Below are 23,872 nucleotides of genomic sequence, written 5' to 3' on the forward strand. Positions count from 1 at the left end.
TTATGTTTCTAGAAGCAAACATAAAAAAAAATAATAAGTATGATGGGTGCAAAAAAATCGCATCAGAAGAATACATAATGTCGAAAGAACACGGCATTCTAGGGAATTCCATTGCTCTTGGACTCGAACGTCCTCGAACTGTGTTCACCACCACGCACTCCGTGAACCAATTATTCCTTTTAAACAACCCTCTCTGATGGTGGCTGACCTCGCGATTGCCAATGCTGTCTGACATATATTGATCGTTCCAAGATTTTGCCGCCAAGCATTTATCGCTGGTGAATGAATAGTTAAAGAAGGTGTTTTCCCTTCTAGCCACCCCAGCATTGTTCAAGTCGAGAGTACTGTCAGCGGCAAGGGTTACGTAACCTTATGCAAATTTGACTGGTCATTTGCTCGGGATGCCCGCGGGTGACGAATCATTTCTATCCCGTATTGGCCGGTGTGTGCAGTGGGGTGTGCTGCGTCAGAATCCAAAGAAGTGGTAGCCGCGTTCAAGCCACTGTCCAAACAAATTATTGACACGGCAAGGTCTGCGGCGGCGGTTGTCGGGAGCACGATTGTGCGGGAACTACATTTCAATGACAACAGCGGCAGCAGCAACAATATCTGTCTAAAGCGTGGTTCATTAATGGCGAAAATAGGTGTGCACTTGCGAATAATGGTGATTAATGGTGATCATTTCTTCGGGGCGTTCTCCCGGGGAGGCTGAAATCGATACGCGCAGGTTTGAGGGATGGATCGGTCGATCGAAGGAAAACCCATAATGAGGTAGTTCGTTTATTTGGGATGGGGGATAAATATAATGATTGAACGAAGAGAAACCGCACCGGCAAGCAGTGGCCTGACCCTCGTAGTGCAAATATGGATAAATGACTAAAGAGGGTGCAGTTTTTATGCTTCAGTGGCCGTAATCTATGACCCTGGGTAATGTTCACTCTGATGTTTCTCGTGCAAGCTTTCCAATTTCCGGTGAAGTCCGTCTCGGCGGGATTTTCTTCTGTTGTCCACATGGTCAACATTGTCCTCTTCAGAACGAATCTGTAAACAAAAGTTTAGAAACCGTAAACAATAAAAGAAAATTAGGTGGAGCGGATCTGGTGTGATGGTTAGAACACTTGACTATCATGCCGAGGACCTGGGATCGAATCCCACTCCCGACAAACTCACAAAATGTGAGTTCTTCCTTCGGAAGGGAAGTAAAGCGTGGGTCCCGAGATGAAATAGCCTAGGGCTAAAAATCTCGTTAATACAGAAAAAAAAATAAAATTAATTGAAAAAAATATACAAATACAATGAACAGGTTATACAAATACAATAAGTATTTAAGATAAATCAACTTATTAAGGGGTTACACCGCCTAGCAGTGATGGTGCCGTCCTCAAAAAATTGGAAAATCATTTCAACAAACTTCTAGACCAAAACTTGTTGAGCTTATATGATTTATTACTTTGCATGTATTTTGGGCAGTTCTTATGTGAATAGCTTTAAAATGAATAAATTAAACGCCATGCAGTCTTTGGCAAAGTTTTTCCTAATAAAATGTCCTATCTTTTTGTGGAAATTGTTTTAAATTAGCATTGGGTTGAGCTACTTTTTATGATGGGTTAAATCCATAGTATATATAAAAAATGACAACTTTTAGTAAATTCAAAAATTCAGCATCAAAACCAAGTAGTTTGGAACTATATCAGGCTGTAAAAAATATAAAAATGGAGGGTATTGCCAGTTTTTTTCGGTAAAAAAAAAATTGTATGATATTTATAACGAAAAAATGGTAATTTTTCAACAATCTCGCCGATGCGACCTCTAAACGTCATTTCTGAAAGTTGCCGTATACAAAAGTTTATTTTTAACACACTTAGCTATACATAACTTGCTGGGCAAATTTTGACCATGTGAAATTTCGTGACACCCTAATATATACCCATACTGCAGGGTTTTAGAGCATGAAACTCCATATTCTCAGAAGGATGCTTGGAAGTCATTCTCGTAAAAGCCTAGAGACTATCACTAGAGGAACCCCTCGAGGTATCTCAGAAAAAATCCTCTGGGCAATCTCTGAGGAACTTCTTGAAGAATTTCCTGGAAGGATTTCCGGAAAATTCCCAAATAAAATGAAATTCTTGAAAACATCTTGAAACTCATCGGAATTTCCTGGACGAATCGCTAGAATGTATTCAAAAAGAAATATCCGGAGGAATTTAAGAAGAGATTCCTTGATGAATTCCTGGGGCATTTTCTAGAGAAATTCCGGGAGGGAACCTTGGGAGTATTGCGAAAGAGTCTTCCCTGGGTGAATTCCTGAATTCCCTGGAGAAATGTCTGACAGTGCTTCTAGCAGAGCGTTTATTTCTTGAAAATAAGTCACAGTGACTTCTGCGCAACCAAAACCTGCGCTGTTGTGACTCTCTTTGACATGTATGTTCCTTAAAAGAACCCCTGGAGGACTTATTGTAATTGTAAAAATTCCTGAAGGAATCCCTGAGTAAACTCCTGAAGAAACGGCTGGAGGGGTTCCTGAAAGAATTCCTGGAATTTTTTTAGTCTACTTCTTGGAGAAATTCCTAAAGTAATTTCTGGAGAAATCCTTACACAAAATTTGGAATTCTTAGAGGAATCCCAGGTGAAATCCCTAGGGGGATCCCTAAAGGAATTCCTGGAAAAAATCTGGGAGGAGTTTCTGGGAGAATTTTTGAAGGAATCCCTGGAGAATTTCTTGGAGGATTTCGTGAAAATATTCTTAGAGTAATTTCGGAGTCTCCAGTTAGCCTTTCTGGAGGGGAAAATTTTCTCGACTCCCTGGGCATAGCGTATCATTGTACTTGCCTCACAATATACAAATTCATGCAATGACATGTGAAGAGAGCCTTATAACCAAAAACTGCGGAAGTGCTCAAAGAACACTAAGTTTAAAAAAGGCAGGTCAGGAATTGCAGGAATTCCTGGAGAAATTGCTGGAAGAATTCCTCGATAATTTCCTGGACGAGTTTCTGAAAAATTCCTGGAGGATTTCTTGGAAAAATTGCTGAAAGTATTTTTGAAGTAATCCCTGAAGGGTTTCCTGGAGAAATCCTCGGAAGATGTGCTTTAGAAATTTCTGAAGGAGTTCCTGGAGTAATTTCCGAAACAATACCTGGACCAACAGGCGTATCCGCACTGAGCACATGAACATTCTGCTCTTTGGATTTACACCATGAAACTAATAATTAGGGACAATGGAAATTCGCGATTTCGCGGAAGCCGCGAAATCCGCGAAATTGGGCTTTGGCCGCGAAATTCAAGAAATCCCGCGAAATGCTGCGAAATTTGACAAAACTGTAAAAATACCTTACATATTCCCATAAATTTCAAATTTTTAGTCGAAAATTGACAGAATTTTCGACAGTTTGAGATTATTTACGATTCCGTATCTGCATAATAAAAAATCATTGCATCAAATGTATGTTTCCTTCTTGAAAAATCATAAAACTTGTTACTTTTTTAAATAAATTATTCATTTGACATGCAAAAAAGTTTTTTTTTTCAAAAAAAAATGGTCAACATTGCCGCGAAATTCACAATAGTAGCCCGCAAAATTTAAGAAATTTTACCGCCAATTTCCATTGTCCCTACTAATAATATAAAAGTAATCTTTCTAAGCAAAATACCCTCTTCGAATGAGTGTAATCAGTAATTAAACATTAAATTCCGCCTTATCTTGCTTATCCTTTAACAGATACGCATATGTCTACCACTTGTAATCTTCCTCAGTGTGGATAACTGAAACTGAGGAATATTACTACTTCACCGACAAGGGTTACACGTTGTCCACAAAAGTGAGAACGCTCTGCGTGACCTGCTTTGCAACCTCAAAGACAAGGTTCCACCTGACGAGCAGTCTGGCATATACAAGATTCCCTGCAAAGACTGTCCGGCGGTTTACATTGGACAAACCCGCCGGAAAGTCAAAGTCCGCATAAGGGAACATAAGAACGCAGTGGCATCTAAGAAAAGCAACGAATCGAGCGTGGCGGTTCATACGGTGGAAACCGACCACGAAATAAATTGGGGAAGTGCGAAGCTCGTAAAAACTGTGAGGAAAGCTTCCCACTTAAACGCATGGGAGTCAATGTTTATCAGCAATGCCCAAAAACCGCTGATGAATGAAGACGATCCTCCCATTATGTCGAGTCTATTCGATCTCGTCGACACGAACCACCAACAGCAGCAGTAGTAGCATTCTCTCTCTCCAAACTTGGAACAACGCAATCAGTCGGACATTGTCCCGTAGATGGGCTGCATCGAGCCCGAAACCGGTCGGCATTAAGGTAATTTTTTAATTATTTTGACGATTGTAAGAACCATAAGTGTCGTGTCTTATCTCGCGTCGCGTTTCGTGATTGTCGTGTTTGTTCTTACGTTAGCACTAAGTACACAAATTGAAAGTGATTACTAGGGTAATTTGCCAATTGTTGCACGACTAAAAATTCGCTAATTGTTGCACACCTCATAAGAATAACATGGAGTGTGCAACAACTGGCGAGTTTTTAGCCGTGCAACAATTGGAAAATTATCCTAGTGGTAGTCTAAATACGCGTATCGTTCAAATGGTAAGCAAAAGAGGGCTGATTTAAATAGTACAATTACTTATTACACTCATTATTGGTAGAAGGATGTCGAAAAATCCTAAATGTTATTTCGAACTGTCAGTAAACCTCACCACAGCGCGCGCAAACAAATTTTCACCCGGCTGAAAACACTTCAGTGAATTTTACTTTGAATTGAGCGTGTGGACAAATTTCTATAGAAATTCTAGATGAAGTCCCTGAGCAAATTGCTGGACGAATTCCTGGAGGAATGTCTGGAAGAATCCCTAGAGATATTCATGGAGGAATGCCTGCAGGAACTCCTGAAGGAAATCCCTGGAGGAGCTCCTGGAAAAAAACTTTGAATGAAATCCAGGAGAAATACCTGAGAAATACCTGGAGGAATGACTAGAGCAATCCCGAAAGGACTCTTGAAAGGAATTTCTGAAAGACTACCTGGAGGAACCCTTCGAGAAATGCCTAGAGGAATTCTAGTAGAAAACTGATTAAATATCTAACTTTTTGAAAAGTGCATCAAGAGATCTAAATTTTTTCCTATCAGTTGGTCATAGACTCGCAAAATTTCATTGCATTTGGTTCATTGAATCCGGAAATATAACAATTCAACGTTAGCTATCGTATAATTATGACTTTTTCTAGAATCTGTCTAACTTCCTGTAGAATAGCCCGATTTTTTCCAAATTTGGACCATTTATAAACAACTAGTTGATCCACTTACAGTAAAAATTTTAGATTGTTTTATGCACTGTTTAAAAAGTTACAAATATTTGACAATATTATGAAAAGTGAAAATTTTGCCGGTCCCGACCATTTTGTCTATCCCCTGTAGGTATGACACGCGAATAAATTTATTATCTCTGCTCGGAGTGGATGGATTCGAATGCATTTTTGACACAAACTGTAAAAAAGACACGGACACGTTCAATGCTTCCAGTGAGCTTTTCGCTCTTTGAAGGAAGCACGACACTAGACAACGGACTAGCATGCAACGCCCAGTGGCACAGCTGAAAACTTTTCCTGACAGCTGCGGCGGGAATCGAACCCGCGCTCCTCAGCACGATGCGACTAAGAGCTTGGTGACCCTAGCCGCACGACCACGGAGTCGCACTGTAAAACTCTCTATAATTTCATATGAGGAGGGCGTCATTCGTCGCACTAAACATGATCACTCGAAATAATCATCACGGATGATTTTCAATTGTTTTTTATCGATCTTATTCACACCAATACTTGAAAATATATACATACGTTGGCATATAAACGAACTGCAGAAAATTTGGACGATCTGATTGAAGTCATGGTTTGACTTCAAAGAACCATAGATTGACTACAATGAGAGTTATTTGCACGCGGAAAACAACGGTTAGCTCCAGAAACCAATAATACACCGAACAAGAGTAAGTAAATTCCTCGGATAGATTCCTGAGAAGGTACCCGGGATGATCTGGTTGAAGTCAGGCCTTGAGGTCATGGAACTCTTGATAAAATAAAATCACATATTTTATGTATGGGAAACCTGTGTGCACTACATATACTAATATTTTATCATGTATCAATGAGAATGCCTCTCACGACTATTTCTAGGACAATTTGATGATCTAAGCGAAGTCATGCCTCGACTTCAGAGAACCGTAGATTGAATTCAACTAGAGCAATTTGCACGCGGGCAACAAACGGTTAGCTACCGAAGCCAATACTACATCGATTATAACTGGGTGTGGGCGGGAATCATTGGTACATTATCACATCTAATTATTGTGGATTTAGCACCAAATTGGTGTCGGAAGTAACTTCATTGACTTCCGCTGCCTTTCCTATGCGTTAAACATAACGTCGGAAGTAGTGCGCTGTATAGTAAAACTGATGCTTTATTCAGCGCACTACTTCCGACGTTATGTTTAACGCATAGGAAAGGCAGCGGAAGTCAATGAAGTTACTTCGGACACCAATTTAGTGCTAAATCTACAATAATATGTTAGAAGGTGTTCACAATGTGTCATACCGTGTGATGTGTTGATATAGTTTTGTTGGGAAATTACCATTCTATTTCATTGCGGTGGACGCAAAACAGCCTTTGAGGTGAACAAATCAAATATCCCCACATTTCCGCACAGCTACTGAATTGATTGCCTATTATTTTGAACCTCGTAATTAAATCAATCTGGAGGAAGTGTCATTACTAAAACTGAGCATGCAGTTGATTCCGATCGATGCCTGCTAGTGCAGCTATAAGAAATGGCTATTCTTTTTTATTCGTCAAGTTTCCCGGAGTTCAATTTAACCACGCTTTGGTATGACGAGTACGATTCCCTTTCAGGGCTGTAGATCCCTTATTGAATCCAAAAAAGTGTAAGAGCATCAAGAGTTTAAAAAAGTTATGCCGTTACGGTAACTAAATTAAAACAGAATGTATAAAACTCTGAATAAGCTAAAAACTTACAATTGTATGAGAATGTATAATGAAACAATTCCCCTATTTTCCTTACTCGCAAAACGTTTTATTCTTTGGATAATCAATTCGCAAGGTGGTACGATCTAAAGTGGTACCAATTTACAATGGACTGCGGTTACCATATGAACAGCTAAGTAAACCAGAAACATAAAAAAACTCTTGTTACGTGCATCGAAAGGTACGACTCGCGACAACGACGACGGGGTGTATAGGACATGTTCGAGACTCGAGAGTGGACCCCTCGGGCACACTTGCCGATTTATTTTTGGCACTGAATCATTTTCACATAGGTAGGTACGCGTTCGCTGTTGTGCGTGTTGACGTTGACCCAAAGCGTCCGTCGCGTTGCCAGCGGATCCGACCTTGAATGTGTACGATCTGGGGTCACACCTTCGTTTAAGGAGATGAGTGGCGTGTCATTAGGTTAACCGCAAAGTGCTAATATGTTTTCTGGATCAGTTTATGAGTGCGTGGTATGCTTTGAGACAGACCTTGCAACGAGCACTGGCCTGCCGCAATGGTAATGTTTAATAAAGAAGTTCAATATGACCAGTGAATCATGCTTGAGCAATGCGAAATATTACATGCGAGGCTAATATGCATCGGTATAAACAGAGATGAGAGATTTTCTAGGTATGCAATCTTCTCAGTTTTTTTTAGAAAAAAAAGACAACAGGAACATCTTGTTTTTTTTTAAGAGGAAGATATTGCATAACAAATAACATGAAAATTGTCACGTCTAGGTGATTTGTGCGTTGATCTCGAAATGCTATATGTCTTGTTAATAGTAATGCATAGTATGAATAGTATGAACTGCGAGAAATCGCAAGTTACGCTTGCAGATTCAATTACCCATACTCAAGGGAGTTTTTCGATGCCTTTAGGTAGTTCAATAAGTCCTCTTGCATCCCTCCTCCCACCAACTCGAACTCGTCTTAAACTAATAAGTATTGAAGTCATATGATATGAAAGTCATATAGGGCACTCCATGCTGTGGATGTGGATCACCTCTGCGATTCTGCCGTTAATACCAGAATAGCTCCAGAAACCCCAGAATCATCCAGGAATTTCTTCTGACCCCTGAATTCTTCCTGGGTTTCTCCAGGAATGCCTCCCCCTCGTGAAGAAACTCTCGGAGAAGTTATATAATTTCTGGCGAAACCCCAGAAGAAGATCCTCAAGGAATCTCAGAAAAAGGAAGAAGTCTCTAATACTACAGGAATGTCAGATAGAACACTTTAAAGAATCCCAGATATAACTGTAGGTCAATTTGAGAAGCAAAAATTATCGAAGAATCTCAGAAGGAACTCCAGAGGAATTCCTTCCGGGATTCCATAAGGAGTTCCTACTAATTTTCTTCATGGGGTTCCTTCCAGGATTCCTTCATTATGATCACACTTTCTGAGATTCCTCCAGGAGTGCTTTCTGGGATTCATCTAGATGATCCTTTTAGAAGCCCAGAAGGAAATCCTTATGAAATGCCTCCAAAAAATTTTTGGAGATATCTCAGAAATAACATGAGGAAGAATCTCGGAAGGAATTCCTGCTGGAACCTCGAAAATAATTCCTGGGATATTTACGGAGTTCCTATTGACCATCCGGCAGGTACCCAACAAACATTTTTGCTGTACAAAAGTAGCACTAACCACTCTCAAGCAAACTTTGGCCTGAGAAACTGTTATTCAACTAGTTCTGTTCTAGGGTATTCCTAAAGAAATCGTAGAACCCTTGGGCAATCCCAGCCGGAATCTCTTTTGAAATCAAATCTAAAAAGGTTTTCTCACAGAAAAAACTTCCGAAAGAATCCTGAAGAAACCCCACGGAAAATCTCAGGAGATCCCTGAGGCGACCTAGAGGAATTCCTGAATAAATCTTGGTATCTCGGAAAGTATTGCTGGTTGGTGGTATTCAAGAACTAATTCCTTTAGGAATTCATAAAGAAGTACCTGGACTAACTCCAGATGGAACCTCTTTAGAAATCTCAGAAGCTTTTGAAAGAATTCCAGAAGGAATTCGGAATAAACCCTTGGAAGTGTCGTAGAAAGAGCCCGCTGGGGGGTCCCAGGAGGAATTCCTGCCCGAGCAGAAGAGAAAAACAACAGCATAACAAAATGCGTTATTTTGGCAAAATAACTGCATAACGGAATTAGTAATTTTCATGTTATTAACATAACATATTGAGTTATAAACTTGACTGTCATAAGCGGCAAAATAACAAGTCACATAACAAAAATTTGTTCCTGAAAAATCAATTTAATAACATGTTTTGTTAGTGGCAATAACAACTTAATAACAGTGAATTTGGGAAATATTTCAATAACAAATTTTGATATTAAAGAGTTATTGATAACATTTCGAAAGCAAAATTAGGGTAAAAACTAACTTTTTTTACTCATTTTTGGGTAATTATTTTAAGTGTGTTATTCTATTTTTAGAAAATAACAGGTCACATAAAAAAATTTCGAATTCATTATAAAACTTACAAACATGGACGGGATTTGAACCTCCAATCCTGCTATCGTAAATTTTCAGTCGCCTTTACCAATGAGGCTATCACAGCACTTGCAGTGAGGGACGATAGAAGCTTTACTGGTTCTACGTATTGCCAGTTTCCCCATTCCACCATTTTATGTTTGCCAGTCGCAGGACAAAAATAGACAGAGATTTGAATGCAAGATCAAACAATGAACCTTTCTCTCTTACCAACAGCGCTATCGCGGTGCGCAGAGATGTGCACTGTAACACTAATAACAGTGGTGGCGTTCGCATGGCCCGTCGTCGGCTGTTTCGGAACAAAGAGAACGACGAAAAAGTTGCTAGTCGACTATTTATGATTGAGCTTCGTCATGGGGTGCATTTTGGCGGTGACAAAGATTCTTTCCAGACGGAGATGATTTTTTTTAATTTTTTGTTTTGTTCGCGTTGTGGGAACGGCGATTATACATGTACCTACGTGAGCGAAGGTAAAAGGTAATTATATCATATGCCGATATGATTACTTCTGCAGATGCTGTTTAGTTTTATTCTATTTTAGATTATTTTTAGTAATGAAAAAAGATATTTATGACATAATATCAAACAATATATGATCGAATAATAATAGATCGAAAGAAAAAAGTTATAATAGACAAATGCAATCATCAATTGAGCAGAATTGTCTGTATAGTTGATATTTTTATTGATTAGAATTATTTAGTAGGTACCATATTTGCTATCTCCACTCTCACTAACATTCATTACTTCGTAATACATAGTCTGTTCGGTACTTTTTGACGTTATAATTAGAGGTTAGAATAGCAGTACTGTTAAAATGACATATAAATTCAACTAAGTTTACTCAATTTTGAGATAAAAAAAAACTCATTTGCAGATGTATCACTTTTTGAAGGTAAAATTTTACTTAACCTATAAGAATTGGGAATCGTAGAAAAGTGATAGGAATTTGGCACCGTAACACGACTGGGATATTGAAAGAAGGAAATTAACACAAAGATAAAAATATCAATAGCTATGATGCTATATTTACCCAAAACTCAAATTATAGCAATGAATAAAATAAAAAATACGGAAGAGTCTGATGAAATTTCTAGAAGTTGCAATGCCTTTATTTTTTACTTCATAATATGAAACAGCAGACAATAAAATAAAGAAGGTAAACTATGTAATGGTTATATCTGCGATGAATTTTCTCCGATTTTGACAATATTGATCTCATGTGATCCAGTTTTTTTTCCATCAACAACAAATCCGACTGAACCGATCTGGTCATCGTGAGTTAAGAAAAACCCCGAATTGCCATACACGTGGAATTTTCCATAGACCAGCTGCAATTGGCTTCTTTAGTGGTGTTGAGATAATTCCATATTCACAATCTACATGCCAAACTGAGCCGACATCCAAATTTTCATGAACTTTGGTGCCCGGGAACCTATTTAAAAATCGATTTAAAGTTTGTATGGGAGCGATTTGTCGAATCACCCCTCGTCGCATTTCGTACTGGGCGGAGCTGTCAAGCAGTTGCCCAGCTGTCAAAAGGTGATTTCAAAAAATCTTTTTGTAATTGAATTTAGGTATCAAAATAAAGTTTAAAAAATCTGAAAAAAATCATACTGGCTTAAAAAAAGGTGCTCTTTCGAATAAAATCAAAAAATCAATATATTATTCTTAATTTGAAAACCCAATTGGTGATTGGTACAAATTAAGTACCTTACCAAGAAAAAAATGTTAAATTTAAATTTATACGTTCAATATGTAGTCTGTCCAAGATCTTACACCGTACATCAAACCGTTTTTAATTAGATTTTGTTTTAGATTTTATAGAGGCATTTTAAAATCTTCTCCTGTGTGGTAGGGATAGGATTTTTCAAAACACCATCGTTCTTCTTCTTCTTCATGCACCATCAAATCACCAATAGCATATCTGCCCAGTCTAGGCCCAAAGTATTGACTTCAAAGTTATCATTACGAAGCATAAATGTCAATTTCTTGATTTTGCTTTGGCTGACCAAGCCAAGGTTAACCGTAGCATCACAGACAAACAGACGTAACACTTGCGAAATTTCCATCGACCACGCTTTCAACGATCAATTTAAATTTTCATAGTTGTGGCTTTCACAACCAGAGGCGCGCGCATCGTTTTTCTATGCGTTTGACGTTTCACACTAGCGCCTTCTGTTGACGATATTGCACAACACAGCGATTCGTGCAACTTTTCCACAAGGTGATGGTAGTGTGAACTGGGCGATGGATTTTCAAGAAAATCGTTCAAGGTGTTACGTCTGTTTGTCTGTGGTAGCATTTTCATAATTCAAATCTCAATTTGTTCATCGAGCACATGTTCTGTTGTGCTGCACGTGGATGTCAAAGCGTTTTCAACAGTGTAATTACGAAGCATGTTTCACGAGAGACCATATCTTTTCAATACGCTAACTCCACAACAACGCCGATATTACTGCGCCACTTGGGCAGTGGCTGGTATTTTGGGTACTTTTCAGCTACAACTCAGTCAATTTCAGAAATTTAGCAAAACCTCGCGCCGCCCAGCAGGGACTTTGTTTTGTACACATTACAGCACCTCCATGTCACGTAATATACCACACCTCTTATCAAATGTGATACCGTAAGCGTACCATACTTTGCGCACCTAGGGCCTAACTTTGCACACTTTTCAAAAAATCGTTAAACAGTTTTTCTGGTGCATTATGCAAACTTTTTCCCACGGAATACTAGCTAGTGATATGGGGCATGCACTTTGTCTCAGTTTGGATGTAATGATAAATGGAAGAGGAAGACAAATTGATGAGTGAATATGCAGTTGCTTTCCCTCAAATGCTGTAAATAACGTTGTAGAATGACGTAGGTTTTGTTTCAAAATTTGTTTTAGTTTAGATAGCAATACCATAAAGTATTTGTGCACTCTCAATAATACAATAATAACCAAACTTGTTCCACAACAGAATGTAATATTGAAATGTTATTTAAGGGCTGCATACCAATTGCTTGGTCATAACAAAATAAGATTGTCCAACAAAACATGTTATGGAAACGTAATGCCTTGATAATTCAATAATAACAAAACAAGATATAAAAACAGGTTTTGTGATTTCGTAGTTATTAATTTGATATTCCCCTCTGCTCGGGTGAAACAACCCCAGGAACAATTTCTCCTGAGAGAACCTCACAAAGAACTTACGGAAAAATCCCAGAAAGAATTCCTGTGATTTGTTCAGCATCCCTCCAGAATTTCTCTCTTTCAGGAATTAAAGATTTTTTTTTATCTTTCTGAAGGGATTTCTTCTGGTACATAGTTAGTGTTGGGGTGGGAATTGTCGGAACTCTTTTGAGCAAGGAACCACACAAGACGTAGAATCCAGAACGCTAAAAGCTGTATATATTTAGAGATAAGTAATGGTTATTTTAACCCAATCAACAGTACTCACACTGGTTTGATCCTACTCCCTGATTACTTATTACCAACAATTTTATTTCCCTCTGCTCCTTATGTGACTCCAACTGAAAATATGCTATAAGTTGTATCAAATTTATCAAAGTATACCTAATTTCTTACATTTCAGGCGCTAACCACTTGTATATGAACCCGCAATTTTGATGGGGGACACAAATAAATTATACAAAAATTTAAAATTTTTGAACAGAAATTAAAGTTGTCAAGAAAATTTCTTAACAAATCCGATGAGTTTTACAATTTTGCCTAATTGTTTGGGTAATTTTTCAACAAATACATTTATTATTTATTATCTACCCCCTTGACGAGTCAACGAGCAAAGTGATAAAAGAAGAAAATTAAATTTGTTCCGGCCTTATTTCTGAAATTTCTCCAGAAACTTCTTGTGATATTCTACAGAGATTCCTTCTGCGACCTTAACAATTACTTACGTTTCGGAATTCCAGAAATTTTCCAGTATATTTTTCAAAGATTCCGACAGGAACTTTTTCCGAAGGTTTTCCTAGGAATTTCTTCTGAGAATCCTCTTGAAGTTTCTTCAGTATTCCATTACGAGTTGTTTCTGGGTTTCGTCAAAGATTTCCATCTAGAATTTTTCAAAGATTTTCTTCCAAAATCCCTCCATTTTAGGACTCAATCTTTTGATAATTTTTCAGAGGCTTTTTCTGTGATTCCTCCAGAGGTTCCTTTTAGTTTTCATTCCGGAGTTCCTACTAGCGTTTCCCTCGAAGTTTCTCCTTGGATTTCTCCAGGATTCTTTTTAATAAACCTGGGGTTCTATCTGGGATCCCTAAATGAGTTTCTTCTGACATTCGACTAGAAGTTCCTTCACAAGGAGCTCTTTTTCCTTCTCCTAAGATTCCTTAAGAAGCTCTTTCTGAAATTTCTTCTAAAGTTCTGTCTAGGGCCACCAAGATTTCCTTCACGGGTTGGCAATCCTGGAGGAAAACCTAGGAGGAACTCCTGGGAAATCTCGGAACAAATTCCTAGAGGAGCGAATTCCTGGAGGAATCTCAGAAAGAAATCTTACTAGAATCTCTAAACGATTTTTTTTTTCATGGAGAGAATTCTTTGAGAAATTATGAAACTTACGGAAGAATCTCAGAGGACAATCTCAGAAATATCTCCCTGAGAAATCTCAAAACGAATCCCAAACATTTCTGGAGGAATCTCGGAACAAATTTGTGGAAAAATCTCGAAAGAGTATTCCTAAAGAAATTCCGGTACTCTTGAAAAAATCCCTGAAAAAAATCATGAAAAAATTGCGGAAGAAATATCAAAAGCAATCTTGAAAGGAGTTCCCAGAGAAATCATGGAAATAACTCCTTGAGGAATTCCACAGAAACCTGCTTTAGGTACCTCAAGAGAAACTCGTGGAAGTTTCACTGGGGGAACTTCTAAAGGAATTCTAAATAAACCTCTCGAAGAATCTCATGAAGAAATTTCCTAGAGAGCAGAGATGAACCAGCCCCGTTCAGTGTTTCTTATTTCCTAATACCTGCCTACCATATCCGCCGACGTAATCCATGTTCGACATTTTCAGCCGTTTCGCGCCTTTCGAAATCGTTGCGTAGCTACATAGTTGTGCATAACGGCTCGATGGTAAATCAATGGGAGGACCGAACCGAGCATATTGAGTTTGTAGGAGCCCTGCAGGCCCTGGGCTGAAAATCTCGTTAATAAAGATAATAATAATAATGAAGAAATTTCTGCAGAATCCAGCCAAAAGGTGATAGAGGAATCGCAGAAGGAATTCATGGACTGCTGGAGGAATCCCCACATTTTGAATGGAATCAAACCACCCATGAAAAGCTGGAGCAAAGTTTGAAAGCTGACGACATTTTTTCTATATCCAAATCGTAAACACAAGGCCAGAAAACGTCAAAGACTTATGAAAAATATATGTTGGCAATCGCGGCCTGCAGTACCCTACATATTGGGCATTTCATTATTTTGATTTTATTTGAGGTTCTGACGTTTCTTGGCCTTGTTGTTTACAAAGTTTCTGTAAGATTTCATGCATTTCATTTCCTGTAGGCCTCATGATATACAACGTTTTGTTGACAGTTTGCAGTACATGAAATTGAAAAGATTTTTGTAAAAGGCTTAATTATCCGATAGCCAAATATGAACTATTGTAACCCTGGATTCAATTTACCAAATGTAATGAAATTTTCAGCATTCATGACTTACATGAAGAGCTTCGAAAAACGTTTGACTTAAATTAAAATTGTTTATTAGAAATAAAAGTTATAACTATTTTATTTATTATGATTTCTTTAGTAAATTTGTCTCTTTTTAACATGCATTCTATAACTTGTTTCAATTTATTATCGGATATTTTGTTGCTTGTTTTGATCGGGAGTGTATAAGCATTCTATTTTTTTCCGATATGATTCAATCCTTATGTTTTGTGTTATACTCTCCTAGTTCTGTCTGCATTGCTATCACTCGAATTCAGAAGACTATTTTTAGCAACCCATAAACACTTAATTGTTTAACGACTTTCAAAATCGATCTCACCTTTATTGTTGCCAAGGAATCCACATCATCATGCTCTACTGACTTCGGTGTGCTGCAAATCAAAATAGCCATTCAATTTTATGTTCGATATCTAAAATTGCAAACCTAGTAGCATAAGAGATCTAACCTTTCCGACACCGACTGTTCAGCGGCGGTTGCTGCACCCTCAGAGGCCAGCGGAGATTGATCTCGCAGTTTGGACCTCAAACGTTTGACTTCCTGCTGCAGTCGGTCAATTTCGTCCTCCAAGAAGTCAATCTACGAAAAACCAATACGATTTCAGTTCCATACCGAGCTCAGCAGAACCCCAGAATCATACACTTTCTAGCTCGAACTCCAGATCATCGATGATGGCGTACGCCCCAGTTAGGTCCTTCCGCAGCTCGTCGCACCTGCTCTGCAGCTCCAAGCATCGTTTTTCGGTTTCTTTACTTTTCCCGATGTCGGAGACCTTACCTGGAATGAGACAAATGCGTCATAATTCAAAATTTGCGTAATTAAAGAGCCCCATCGGCGCGCGGCCGCCGACCGTCATCGTCGTCGGTTTGTGCAGCCTTCAATGATTTCGATTCAATCCCCGAGCGAGGCAAAGACTTTGGCAGACCTTCTTGGGACGACGTTGGACTACTTGACCGGCAAGACAGCAGTCAGCAGCAGTCGCAGTCGCAGAGGTTGATGTCATGCTGACTGCTAGGCCGGTGCATTCTCTTTTGACCTGATTTGGCAGGTTCGATTTGTGCTTAAGAGGATGGAAAAGGAGAGCAGTTTTTGCGCACTCAACTTTCTTCTTATTTTTTTTTATGGGGGCCTGCCATAGGTGCCTACTGACTTAAGTGACGAAGTCTCGGTGACTTGGTGAACCAAAGCCGCTATTCAAATAAAGCAGTGACTTCTCAGCTTACCCCAAGTTCCATTAACCCGAATTTCTTTTTACCCGAATGACATTTTCCCAAATTATAAATTGATTTGGGATTTTTCGACTGGCACTGGATGTTCGTACGTTGGAACGGCTATCTCAGTCTTAATAGATTGGCGATTTATTTTATTCTACCCGCAATGAACAAAATAAGCATTAGTTATAGTTTTGTTGGTGCTAGGATTGTCTATCGTCCTTGTCCTTCCATTTCTGTTCATCAATTTATCTGGGTTATTGCTTCCGTAGAAAACATAAGAATTGACTTCAAATAAAATACAACATAAAATGCGTATTACAAACTACTTACTTTTGTGCAGTTTTAGGAAAAAAAAATTGAAAATTAAGGTCACAGTTTATCTAAATTATAAAGTTTCTATTTTTTTGAATGAATGAATAAATGAATGTTTTGCTATTTGTCCCGATAGGAACTACAGGTCAAACTCAATTATCCGGAGTCGGGTTTTGAAACTTCCCGAATAAATATTTGGGAAATTGAATGCTGTAAAAAGCTGAAATTTTGACTAAATACTAAACAAAGTTGGTTTGGCAAAATGTCAAAATTTTAGCTTTCTACAGGATTCCATTTCTCAGATATTTATTCGGGAAGCTTCAAAACCCGACTCCAGATAATCGAATCTGACCTGTACCTTGATTGATAAATAAATTAATCGTTAGAAGTAAGAGATAATTGATCGACTGTATGGTTTAATTACTAGTTTTGGGCTACGCAGTCTTTATTTAACTTACGACGTTCTACATTTTCTCAACGTTTCGACACGTGGTGTGTCGACACACACTAAGTGTTGAAACTTTGGGAAAATATAGAATGTCGTTTGTAAAATAAAGACTGCGTAGCCGAACACTAGTAGTTAAAAGGAAGTGCATTATAGTATGAATTCGATAATTATTACACGGCTTAAAAAATCGTCAATTGTTGCACAACTCATATGAAAAGCATGGAGTATGTAACAATCAGCAATATACCCTATATATCCCGAAATTAGTAAGCTGCAAATCTGATCTAACCTTCCTAATGCATTAAGTTAATAACAGCTCACTGGCGTAGTGTACGGTTTGTGTATAAAATGACCCTAATGCACAGGGAAAGTTAAGAATTGACAACTGTTAAAGTAGTATCATGCAATTGACTATCAAACGCAAAGCTAAATTGCGCAGGTGGCGCTTTTCTAAAACAGTGAATAACGAATCCTAGACTGAATTGCTAATGATACAAATGGAAGAAAAGTGAAATTATTGCAGATTCTCATAACTTATATGCAATGTATTGACCAGAAATATGTTATTTTTGCTTCCAAAGTTGAAAATTTTGTGTTACCTAACCTCACATTTGATCGCCAATAGCAGAGTAAAGTAGTATCAACAGAAAGAAAAGGTTGGATAAAACACATGTGTGGCAACACCAATAAATCCCTAAAAGAACAACAAGTACCGATCATGAAGGCAATAATGTAAATTAATTGAATTAATTTAACCGTACCACCTAATTAAAAAGTTTTAAAACGGTTGTCGGCAGTTTTTTTTTTTTGAAAAATATGAAAACTATCGTTTTTCCCTGTTTATGTTAATTAATCGTTTGGTTATCCCATTGGATTCTCATGGGATTTTGGAGGATAGGAACACTACCGCAACAATAGGTGTAATGCATCATAAATGTTGAGTTGAGGAAAATATTTTTTAAATATTCCACGGAATTCAACTAGGCGAAATTTATTATATAAAATTTCGTTTAGTTTCGTCAAATTCTTAAAATATCGCCTTTGAAAGATAAATTTTGACACAATTAAACGGAATTCCACGAAAGTGCTGGCTAATTTCAAAAACAAATCCATAGTGCAAACGCCCATCGTTCAAAAATCTTACTCATCTAAAGTTATGTTCAGGCTGTTCAAGCTCTGAAGAAATTGATCATCGATATTAATTTATATTCCCGATCAGCCTAGATAGCCGTGTAGTGGCGGTAGCAGTTGTCTCAACTGGCTTAGCATATCACTACGGATCGCCTGATCCGGTGGTAAAAGTCCACCAAACAGGCGACCCCTAATTCATGGTGTCAAGCGAACCATGCCTAGGAATGGACGGTTAGGGAGAGTTTAATAAAAATCTAACCGTTAACGGTGCCTGTGGAGTACAGCCCCACAGTATTTTGCCCTACTGTGTTAAACGGTTCAATGATGCAGTGGTCCTTATTTGTCTCCATAAACAGCTGTAGTTGCAAGACTACAAAATCGCTTGCAAAGGTCATACAAATGAATTGAGAAATCTGATGCGTGACGATGGAGTTTTTACCAAAACTCCTCGTTAAACTTCGGATTTAATGATGGAAACACATTTTCAAGGTTCGGTTCTTAGTGTGGATTCCAATGATACTAAATCTCTGGAAGGTGAAGGATGTCCTAGTATAAAATTCACGAAGTCAAATAAGGTAAGTGTTCCAATTATGGCTATAGTACCAATCGCCCTTTTTACATCAACAAGAAAAATTTTGTGAACATCAGATCACGTTCACAAAAGATGGTTGCACACATTTAAACTCCACATTTTGCTCAAATTATGGTAGAAATAAATCATTTTCCTTAAAATTTCGGCTTCCTTGCACTCTTTTTTTTGCCATAGTGTACCAGTTATGGTTAATTACATAAGAAATGGATGCAAATAGTGCGAAAAGGAATCGAAGTTAAAAATTGTAACCATAACTGGTACAGGGTTCCTATCATTGGCATACGCTGTAATAAATACTAAAAATAGTTTTGGCTCCGTTTCTATATTGTTCATGTAAAGTATGGAAAATAAACTGTCTTTTAAGGTGACTCCCCGTATCACTCCTATTTTAGCACTTCTTTTTCGATTCTTATTTCTAACAATCATCGAGCGCAACAGTAGTGGTGTTGCCTTTTTACATTTGTTCTATAAACAAACAAACAAAAACAGCTCCTCTTTGTCACGCTTTCACCAATGTAAACATTTCAAGATTATGAATAATTTAAAAGCAATTCAAGCAGTAGACTACTCTGTTTTGCTAAATAACAATGAAACATGTCTCAATATTACGAAAAACATCGAATTTTATGTGTAATAAGCTAAAAATGATCGAATACTCTTAGTATGCTCTTCCGCTGTTGATGTTTGCAAGCAGCAGCTGTGTTGGCAGACAGTGCGGAGGAGATTTCACAAATAAAAATTATTTGCTTTTATTACTATCATATGTGATTCAAAGTACAACAATAATCATTCGAAGAATAGTTTTCGATTTTACGACGTATAATCGATAAATTTGAGTTGACCTTTTCAATGATTTTGATTGATTTTATTGATGAATTGGCCCGCAAGATCGACATCACTGCGTTCAATGATCGATGATTGTGCGCCGGACGGCACCGTCGCGTCGAGCTGCTGGCGTCGTCGTTGTACTGTAGTGGGTGGTAAACATTGCCATCGAACTCTTAGTCCGGTTGAGACAAATTTGAATAATTTTCAAGTTTGAGTGAAAATATTTCTTTGTGGTATAGATAGTTCGAAAGAGAATTTTAATTGGAATAGTGTGTTCTATATTTCTTTTCAAAATATCTTGCGTGAAGTGGAGAATTTTAGAGAAAAGGTAAGCGTCGATTTTCTTACGTAAATGTATTAGTGCAATACTGTGTAAAGTTGAATTTGGATGATGATTCCGAAGAAGCCATTTTGTGATGACACAAGAAAAGGCCTTAACATAATGATGACATTCGTTGGTCTTCTCGTTATTTTTGTACAAATAGTTTTCCTTAGGTAGTGCCATAATTGGTACAGCCACCCGAGTACACCCTAGTAAACACCGCCTCAGATTTAGCTGATGAAATCTTCACGAAGGCCAGTGTGGAAAATGCAATTAGATATTTTCAGCCTTTTAAATCTGCAGGAGTTGAAGGAATATTTTCAGCACTGATTCAAAATGGAGAAGCAATGTTGGTTCCAGCACTAATTGAGATGTTCAAGGCTAGTTCGAGATTGAATTACGTTTCATCGCATCGAACAAGCCGATCGCATCGATTGAATTACGTTTGTGCGGCTTCGTGGTCGTGCGGCTAAGGTCACCAAGCCTTTAGTCGCATCGTGCTAAGGAGTGCGGGTTCGATTCCCGCCGCAGCTGTCAGGAAAAGTTTTCGGCTGTGCCACTGGGCGTTGCATGCTAGTCCGTTGTCTAGTGTCGTGCTTCCTTCAAAGACCAAATAGCTCACTGGAAGCATTAAACGTGTCTGTGTTTTTTTTTTCATCAAAATGGAGACTTGTAATAGTTATTTATATAACGAGTTGCGAAATGTTGATTTTTTCAGCACGAGCCGAGGCTTGCTGAGTTGGATAAATACGAAGAGTGCTGAAAAAGTCGGGTTTTGCAACGACTTCCATGCAAATTTTAATGCAATGATTTTTTTCATTATACAACTCATTTGAGCATATAAAAATGAGTTTGAAGTCCCATTGAGGCAAAAAAAACTCACAAAAGGGTTGAACCGATCGGGATGACTCTTCATGGTTTGATTCGTATTCATGGTGGCTGTGTTTATATGAATTGAAAATTACGAATATCAACTGAGAAAGTAATACAATTGATTAAGTATGATTATGAACTGGGATAAAAATCAACATCTAGGATATCAACATGATCGAAATGAAACCAATCAAGAGAGCTGTGCCGCAATCACCTCAATAGCTGTCAAACCACCACAGTTTGGCAAGACAAAGTTTGCCGGGACAGCTAGTTCTTCATATATTTGTTCTAAATATTCTCCCACATCAATATTGCTATAGAAGAAATCAGTTCGACAGACATTCCTCTAATCTCTTCCATTTTTACCAGAAATATTCTAATTTTTATTTCAGTTAATGATTTTTTTTTATTTCTGATACGATACGAATTATTCACAAATTCACACATTCATGTTCAACGAAAGCTTTACAGGTAAAAGTGAAGTGCTGATAGTCAAAACGTGATATTGGTTTGAGTGATATAAGGGATAAAAGATCTAAAACGCTCTCCTTTCCATCTACACCAACATGTTCGTGGATTACTCTCCAAGACAACAGATTTGTAACTTCTTCCGATTAAGACGTTTTATCATCTTCACTTAAACGTGATTTCGGTCGAACATCTGCGACTTGGAACTTAATGTCTGATTAGTTATTTCGATTTTAATCTGCGATCGCAGTGCAGCTTTAAGCAAGCTGTCTAGGTGGTAGAGATCTTGTCGCATTCAAGTATGAACTGCATTGCTCGGCTGCATTTCTGACGGATTGTAACCTCAACAATATGCACTTACTCACTTTAGACATTTTAACAAGACTTCGATAAAAAAAATACCAATGCGTATGAAAAAGAAAGCACGCTCATACTTCAGACAAGTGCTAGTTACAAACCATTTCATACCAATAATTTCCACCGGCACGTGATTGATCCTTTTCGTGGACGCCGCCGATCGGAGACTGTGTTCCATTGTTTTCATCTTCTCGCTTTGTTCGGTAAAACGATCCATCAGCATCTTGTAGCGTTCTTTGTGTCTCTGGTTGGCCTCGTACAGCTGCTCCCGTTGACTAATTTCCTTCTCAAGTTGCATCTTGTTCAGCATATTGGACTGTGATACGCTAATGTTGGCATCATTAAGCTGGGAATTTTCTGCCGCCAAAACACGGTTTTCGATTTCTAGTTTGTCGTTTTGGGTTTCCACTGTAGGGAAAATCACATCGAGTAGTTCAATGGCCGTGTTTAGATATGAATTAGCAATTAACTCACGAAAATCGTTCCTGGATATCAGCTTTTTGATTGTTAAATTTAATCGATAAATATCCTCTTCGTACTGTTCCATTTCTAATCATTCAACGGTATCAAACTTGACTGGAAATTATATGTTGATGCACTTGTGTTTTTAATCGTAGATTTGCTTATCTTTGGTGAACTAACTCGATAAGATAAAACCCGATGCACCATCTGGCGGTGACTAGCACTTTGATCGTCTGGACGGGCTTGCGTGCAAGATATCGTAAAATTATTTACTCATATATTATGTACCTTCGAAACTACAGCAAATTGACTCTATCCATCCATTATTTGAAAGCTTTTATTCGATGCTTCTTTAGTGTGAATGAAAATACTCTGGTAGACTTATATATGTATGTTGATCCCTTTTTGCGTTGCGTAATTTATGGAAGAGCCCAATTGATTGCATGCAAGATGTTGCTTACTTTGTAGTAGGGTTACCCTAAATTGGCATCAACTCAGAAATCACAGATATTTACTGCCGTGCGCAACATAGGGTATTGGTTCCCTTCTTAAGGTTAAAGGATTCGTCATTGACATAATCGTAATCATTGATAATTCGAAAGCAGTTTTCTCGTTCAAAACTGAAATTTCCGCAGTGAAATTGTATTCACTGTATTGCGGTGGAGAATGGAGTACAGTGAACACATTTTCACTACGGAAATTTCAGTTTTGAACGAGAAAACTGCTTTCGCATTTTCAATGATGACGATTATGTCAATGACAAATCCTTCAACCTTAAACATGTGGCTTCTATTTTCATCACCCATGAAAACAAAAAGAACGGAATCAATCGGTGCCGTAATCGCTTGTTTCCGAATAGGATGAATATGGGAGCGTGAGATTACTGATGGCACACATATTTATTTATTTTTATTTATTTATTTATTTATTTATTTATTTATTTATTCTCAATCAGTAACATAAGACTATTGTCTCTTTTACATAAGCAAAACAAGCGTAGAAAGATGCATTTGGTTTTGCAGGGATGTCCATTATGGGTATCAGGTATCAGTAGGTCGGCTCTAGAGGCACGTTCTCCTCCATTCGGGAAATTTGTGCCATCGCCATGAACACGAGCCTATTCATCATTTACCTGACGGAGAAGGGAAGGAAAAAGGATAGGACATGGGAAAGGACAGGTAAGGGAATAGGATCGTCATTCTCGCAAAAGCGTACCACAATGGGTTCACATAGCGTCCTGAAAAGGACACTGTAATATCGCATAAGCGTGCCACAATGGGTTCGAACAGCGCCCTGAGAAGGGCACTGTGATAATGCATAAAGCGTAAAGAGAGGCTATAGCTCTTTGCCACAGCGGGTCAAGAACAACAGAACGTCCTGAAGATTCAGGTTTCTGAAGTCAGTTTCACTTAATAAGTGTTTCCCGAGTACTCGGAAACGCAATTGCGCAAAAACTGGACAGTTACATATTAAATGATACGAAGTTCCATAATCGGATTCACAGCTATCACATGCAAATGAATCAGCTTGCTGAATAGTCGCCATGTGATAACTGAGTCGGCAGTGGCCAGTCAATGCTTTGACCAGCATGCTGCAATTCTGCTTTGACAGATTTGTTAGATACTTTGCCACCCCTAGAGATGGCTCAGTACAATAC

The 23,872-nt window shown here is 38.2% G+C and overlaps 1 protein-coding gene across 1 annotated transcript; it reads right to left on the reverse strand.

Annotated features, from left to right (window-relative positions):
- Nucleotides 1-764: 764 nt before the first annotated feature.
- On the reverse strand, nt 765-22,378 carry LOC134286757 (uncharacterized). The gene is made up of 6 exons (XM_062848427.1): nt 22,228-22,378; nt 21,865-22,161; nt 15,849-15,985; nt 15,657-15,787; nt 15,530-15,581; nt 765-1,041 (listed from the first exon to the last, which is right to left on the reverse strand). Exons 1-6 carry the CDS (start codon nt 22,298-22,300, stop codon nt 916-918), a joined length of 816 nt encoding a protein of 271 aa, XP_062704411.1. The 5' UTR covers nt 22,301-22,378; the 3' UTR covers nt 765-915.
- Between the last annotated feature and the right edge of the window lie 1,494 nt (nt 22,379-23,872).

This window comes from Aedes albopictus, chromosome 2 (assembly GCF_035046485.1).
Source record: "Aedes albopictus strain Foshan chromosome 2, AalbF5, whole genome shotgun sequence".
In the NCBI taxonomy this organism is placed as follows: Eukaryota; Metazoa; Arthropoda; class Insecta; order Diptera; family Culicidae; genus Aedes; species Aedes albopictus.

Coding starts and splice junctions, on each gene's coding strand:
- LOC134286757 (XM_062848427.1), bottom strand. CDS start 22,300: ATGGAACAGTACGAAGAGGATATTTATCGATTAAATTTAACAATCAAA. Junction 22,162..22,227: donor GATATCCAGGAACGATTTTC/GTGAGTTAATTG, acceptor TTTTCCCTACAG/TGGAAACCCAAAACGACAAA. Junction 15,986..21,864: donor CGTGCCGGTGGAAATTATTG/GTATGAAATGGT, acceptor GTCTCATTCCAG/GTAAGGTCTCCGACATCGGG.